We start from the raw sequence: 6927 nt of genomic DNA, 5'->3' as shown, positions 1-6927 counted from the left end.
TCTGACCATCACAGTATATACTACTCATTTCCAGGGGTTATGGCCACCCTACAATCCAGCAGCGGTGGCCGTGCTTGCACACTATTTTGAAAAGCACCAGCCTAGAAACACTCCCGCAGTCACAACCACCAGAGAGGCTGAAGCCTATTCCTTGCTCGATTGCAGGGTGGTCGTAACCCCTGGATATGAGCCGTGTATAATGTGATAGAAAAATGAATCCAGCCAGTAAAGGAGACAATATGGACAATCACAATACATTAGTAAGTGCCTTGTAATACCTTTCTCTACATGATAAATGCCACTTGCTGGAGTGACACAACCCTTTTAAAGGGCTGACATTTGTCCCTATACAGAATTTCAATCTGTTCAACTGTGGGAAAGATTTACATCTTTTCACTTGGAAAGTAAAATGCAAAGAATCTTCCTCATTCATGACAGACGGCAATGTCAGGAATCAGGGGTTGATATACAAGATTTACCAGACATTTGAGTACTGACCAACCTACTGTATATGAAGAGGGGCAATGTGAGTTGAGAACTTTTGCGGGTGAGGTTATGAAACGTCCTAATGTCACATAGGAAGAGAATGAAGCTATTCTCTCTTTAGAAAAGGACACATCTATCATTATTAGGCTACTTTCACACTAGCGTTCTTGCTGGATCTGGCAGGGCTCAGCAAAAACGCTTCCGTTATTTCACACCTTCAGGGCTATAGAACACTTACAGTTGACCTCTTATATTTAGAAGTCTCACTAGGACATTTCTTCATTTAGTCCATACATACTCAGAGAATGTTCACATCTGAGGTAAGCTTCTCATAGGATCTTGCCACATGACTTTCCCTCCGAAACATTGCGTGGCAAGGTCTTATCTGAAGTTTACTAGATGTGAGTGGTCTGCTGTAATTTTTATATAGCCCTTGAATGGAGCAATGTTTGAACATGAGAACTCTATTGGACTGCTGGACATAGCCAAGCGATGCTCTCTGCGTCTCTTCAGCAATCCCATAGACTTCGAATGGAGCAGCAGCACACTTACTTGACTGACTCTCGAGCTCTCGGGGGACACAGTACCTTAATTCTTCAAAATCAAAAACAATAGGGGGTACTCCTTTGTGAAATACCTTTAGGGTTCCCAGATAAGGACTCAAAGTCAGTATACCTTACCGAATAATGTTGTGCAAATCCAGGCACAACAGTAGGAAATGGTGTGGTCTCTCCTGTAGAGGATAGGTCAGGCTGCTGCGCTTTTTTGCCAGGATCCTCCAGATGGAGTCTGGAATACACATAGGAACAAGGAGCAGAAAAAGAAAAACGCACTGCTCGCAAAACATACATAAAACACTATAAATAAAAGACTAGCTACACGTTTCAGTGGCGGGCCGCCACCTTCTTCAGGCTGCAGTACCTTAATTCGGATCCTCAGTTATCCGTTGGTTGGTTGAGGAGTTGTTTTTGTGGGACAACTGCTTTAATATCTTGGTGTTCATTGTATTTCCACTGGTAGACATTGTACCAGGTATCTCCTTGGACAAGACCACCAACAAACCTATTTTTTCCAGCTCCTCGAAATTGCAAAGAACTGCGGGACCAAGGGACTTTCCTCAGTGGGTGGCACAAAATATATCCAGATGGAGAGAAACCATTTACAGTCTTGTGTGACATGGATACAGATGGAGGAGGGTGGATTGTAAGTGATAATGCTGCTTTTTCTTTTTTTCTTTTAACCCCTTAGTGACCACCCATCCGTGTTTTTACTGACGTAAACAACGTTTTTTTTTAGCTAAACGGCTGGCTTTAATCAATCATTACATGTACTTAAAATGGTGCATTAAAAACTATAACTTGTCCTGCAAAAAATAAGACCTCATACAAGTACATTTTTGAAAAAACAAAAAAGTTCTAGCTCTTGGAATGCAATTTTTAAAAAAAGTGCTTGGTCACTAGTGTCCGTCTGGGCAAAAACTGCTACTTCACCCCCTGAGTTATTCTTAATATTCTGAACATTCATGGGGGTCTTCTTGCAAGCTGCTCCAGTAACTTGGCTGTATTCTCAGGTCCCAGGTAGTTGTTATCATGATGACCCATCCTAGTAACTGTACAGGAATTAACTCTATAAGGAAATGTTCTGTATCCAACTACCTGAATGCAGAATCATTCTTATGGTGAATCTGTCAGCAGCATCAATTCTATTAAGCCAGTTATATATCTGATAGGGTTGATCCTGTCAAGTAAAATGAGACTGTTATTATGTTTCTCTGAAGAGCTGTCATTTTATTTTCATGCAAATGAGCTTATTGGAGCACCCACGGGTGGGTCAAAACCCTCCAAAACTGCTCTTCTCCTCCTGCCACCCCTTCCCCCCTTCCCCATTGATTAACAGGACCAGACATGTCTCCTGGCTTTGTAATCTATCGCCTGTGCCTCTGGTTGCAGGAATGGTGCATCAACAGAGCATCATCTCTGGCTTCCAAAGCAGTGCAGATGCCTACTGTGCATGCGTCGATGACGTTTGGAGCTGCAGGGGAGGATCAGAACATCAGTATATTTCATGTGTCCCATGTGGTTCAAGGCAGAAGTGTTGCCCTATCTATTCCATTGAAATCTGCCATTTATGATCTTTTCCATCTCTTTCAATTCTTTAGGTTTTCCAGAGACGGTATGATGGCAGTGTGAATTTTTTCAGAGAGTGGAAAGACTACAAGCAAGGGTTTGGAAACCAACTAAGTGAATTCTGGCTGGGAAATGATAATATTCACCGCCTTACTTCTACAGGTAAGGAGTTCTTCACCTTCAGAAGTCTGTCATTACTGCGGACACGTCTGCTGATCTCTGCACTCCTTACTCTTAAAAGCTACCCAGCTCAGTATGTATGATCTGCTAGGACTTCTTCCTCCCTGCACTGACTTTGCACGTCTTGAACCTTTTAGGAACCCATCAGCTTCGAGTTAATCTGACAGATTTTGAACTTTCGTCACATATGCTTTGTTTGCTGTATCGGGAGAAGGTGACAATTATAAGCTGAGAATTGGCGCTTTCACTGGAGGCAGTACAGGTAAAGTCTTTTCTGTCAACAGATATACCTATGAAATGATCTCTTATGGGACCTGATATCTAAAAACTTCTAGAGCAGCCATCCCACCAAGGATTTTTATTTTTTTGCATGAATAGCGCAACTGGGCCATTTTATCAACTGTAAGCATACTACATTTATCTGAATGGCCGCAATATAATGAAGCATTTCCCCTGCAGAGGCCTCTAGGGGTGGAATCAGCCAATGTACAGCCTCACGACAGGAAAAAGCAGATCAGACCATGAGACTGCTATGGGGCCCAGAGGTAGGGTTGGCTGGTGATGAGCTGCTTTTCCCATTGCAGACATGTAGTTTCACTGCATTTTCCATCTGCCTGCAGTAGGGGGAGCTCAGTGTATAGAGATTCTATAGCTTTCATTGATTTCAGTAACTGTATACATTCCTATGCACTGAGCTCTCCCTACTGGTGGCTGCAGGGAGCTGATTTTATATTATGTTCTGTAAAGGGCTTCAGGAGATTTATCAATGTTGTGTAATACCTGAGAGTTGGAGGTATTGCTATTTTGTACTTGGTTCTTCTCTGGTTGGCCAAGTTCACACTTCAGTTATTTGGTCAGTTATTTCTATCAGTTATTGTGAGCCAAAACCAGGTTCGGGTCAAAAACACAGAACAGGTGTAGACCTTTCCATTATACCTTATCTCTGAGTAGGCTTCACTACTGGTTTTAACTTACTGGTTTTACTGGTTTACCTTGGCCTTACACATATTTCCTATGCAATGTGAATGTAATGACATGTTTTGCACTTGGTAACAGCAATGTTTGGTAACAGGAATGGAACTTACCATTCCATTCCTCCCACCTTTAGTAGGTGTGAGCCAGTCAGACTTCCTGCCAAGGGTGAGGCTGAGCTAAGCAGAGCCCGCCTAGAGGAGAATTAGGCGGAGAAGGGATGAATGTGGACCCTCTCCTGCCAGGGAGTGAGAAAGCAGCTCCTACAGCACCAACTTCCCAGAATTGAAGTAGGACTCGTGTTGGGTATTGGAATCAGGGACAGCAGAGTCACCTGCTACATCTACCATAGATTCTGCCGACACTGCTGTGAAGATACCCTCACAACAACTTTCATTAGGCCAGCAGCATCTAAGTCAGTGCTCCAGACTAAAAAAAATACCTAGTAGCCATTGTCTCCTGAACTGAAAAATCTAGGAGCCAAATTAAATTTTTAGTCGCCAAATCGAAACCGAATCAAAATTTTGGTATCGTGACAACGCTATGCCGATCAGATGTCAGTGTTACCGAGTGTTTTATCATTTAGTATGTACGGGTGACTTGCATTATTCCTTCCCATGTGAAAAACTTTACATTTGTCAGTGTTAAGCCTCATCTGCCACTTATCTGCCCAAGCCTCCAATCTATCCAGATCCCTCTGTAGTAGTATACTGTCCTCTTCCGTGTAAATTACTTTATACAGTTTAGTGTAATCTGTGAAAATGTATACTTTACTATGCAAGCCTTCTACAAGATCATTAATAAATATATTGAAGAGAATAGGGCCCAATACTGACCCCTGAGGTACCCCACTAGTGACAGTGACCCAATCTGAGTGTGTACCGTTAATTTCTATCACTCAGTCAGTTACTTACCCACTTACAGACGTTTTCTCCCAGTCCGAGCATTCTCATTTTATATACTAACCTTTTATGTGGTACAGTGTCAAATGCTTTGGAGAAGTCCAGATATACGACATCCATTGATTCGCCGCTGTCAAGTCTAGAACTTACCTCCTCATAGAAACTGATTAAATTAGTCTGACATGACCGATCCCTCACGAAGCCATGCTGATATGGCGTTATTTGCTTATTTCCGTTGAGATGCTCTAAGATAGCATCTCTCAGATAACCTTCAAACAGTTTACCCACCACAGATGTTAAACTTACCGGCCTATAGTTTCCAGGCTCTGTTTTTGGACCCTTTTTGAATATTGGCACCACATTTGCCATGCGCCAATCCTGTGAGACATTCCCTGTCAGTATAGAGTCTGCAAATATCAGAAATAAGGGTCTGGCTATGACAGTACTTAATTCCCTTAGGATACTGGGGTGTATGCCATCTGGTCCTGGCGATTTGTCTATTTTAATCTTTTTAAGTCGCTGATGTACTTCTTCCTGGGTCAGACAGGACACTTTTAATGGGGAATTTATTTTTACATTCAGCATGTCATCTGACAATTTATTTTCCTCAGTGAATACATTGGAGAAAAAAATATTTAACAGCTTTGCTTTCTCCTCGTCGCTCTCTGCGACTCCGCCCTTATTACTTTTTAAAGGGCCGACACCTTCAGATTTATACTTTTCAACATTTATATTATTGAAGAACATTTTAGGGTTAGTTTTACTCTCTTTGGCAATTATCTCTCGGTCTCTAGTTTGGCCGCTTTTATTTGTTTTTTACATGTTCTATTTTTTTCCTTATAGTTTTTCAGTGCTTCCTCGCTACCCTCCTGTTTTAGTGATTAATTATAGGAGTTAGATAAAGTAACACTTTTTTATTGCATTTTTTAAATTAAAAGTTTTAAAAAATTGTCATGAATCTGAGATGTCGGCTTTACGTTACAGGTTGCCTGGGAGAGTTTGATGCACATGTACTGTGGGGCAGGGTAACCATATTAAGTTTGGCTACGAGATCTTATGAGATCTGTGCACGCCGCTGCTCTGACATGCAGTTTTATCACAAATCATACGCTTCTTTGTGATTATGCTCAGTTGTTTTTTTTTTCAGGTAAAACTACTTTTAGGCAAAACCCTAGGGTGTTTTACAGCTGTGCTTCGGTCGCCATATGTTTAAGGAAATTCTGACAATTGTCTTTTCTTTTCACTGCATGCAGGTGACTCTCTCTCTTCTCACAACAATCGTCCTTTCACAACCAAAGACAGAGACAATGATGAATCTTCACAAAACTGTGCGGTGCTATATAAAGGTGCTTGGTGGTACGGAAGCTGCCATAACTCCAATCTGAACGGGCAGTATCTGAGAGGAAAACACGCCAGCTACGCGGATGGAGTTACTTGGTCCAGTGGAAAAGACTATTATTATTCCTATAAAATAACGGAAATGAAGTTCAGACCAGTTTAATACAGAGGGCCCTACTGAATGAAGTCATTGACAAATGACGGTATCGGATATATAAGGCCTCATGCACACGACCGTTCCGTTTTTTGCAGTCTGCAAATTGTTGATCTTCAAAACACGGAAGCTGCTCGCGTGCCTTCCGCAATTTGCAGAACGGAACAGGCGGCCCATTGTAGAAATGCCAATTCTTGTCCGCAAAAACTGCGGCTCGGATGCGGACCAGAACAACGGTCGTGTGCATGAGGCCTAATAGACACAGATCATAAAGGTCAAGTCTGTGGTCTGAGACCACCATAGATTTTTAGCCCACATATACTATAGTGCATTTTTGTCTGATCTCCAATAAAGAGTAACTAAATCTTTGAGTAAATAGAGAAAACTTTGTATCCAGCTCACCTTCCTGGTGTGGTGTATAAACCCGGCTCCAGAGGCCCTGGGGGAGTGTTCCCGTAGCAGGCAGCAAACAAAATAGGAAAAAAGGTATCTGGAGACAATGGAGGTCCTCTTAGCTCTTCTTTATTGATTCATAAAACCGACACAGTCACTGGATCCACGGCATGGTCGCTGACGCGTTTCGGGTATGTACCCTTAGTCGTAGCACCATGCTACGTGTGACCCCACATTATAAAGGATTAGGAATGCACCTCGTCAGAAAATCCTGGGAGGAGCATCCAATCTCATAGGCTGCCACAACAGAGGCACACCTCTTGATTAGGTTCATCGATTACACATGCAATTCGAACCACACTGTGAGGATATACCT

General features: G+C 42.3%; 1 protein-coding gene across 1 annotated transcript; it reads left to right on the top strand.

Moving 5' to 3' along the window:
• Positions 1-832: 832 nt before the first annotated feature.
• LOC122944243 (ficolin-2-like) lies at positions 833-6167 on the top strand. The gene is given in 6 exon segments (XM_044302478.1): positions 833-887; positions 1562-1689; positions 2645-2774; positions 2930-2965; positions 2968-3054; positions 5920-6167. Coding segments are annotated over 6 exon segments (684 nt in total).
• Positions 6168-6927: the final 760 nt, after the last annotated feature.

Source organism: Bufo gargarizans, chromosome 7, assembly GCF_014858855.1.
Source record: "Bufo gargarizans isolate SCDJY-AF-19 chromosome 7, ASM1485885v1, whole genome shotgun sequence".
Taxonomy (NCBI): Eukaryota; Metazoa; Chordata; class Amphibia; order Anura; family Bufonidae; genus Bufo; species Bufo gargarizans.
The sequence above is the reverse complement of the archived record's forward strand: the minus strand, read 5'-3'. Positions and strand labels throughout refer to the sequence as shown.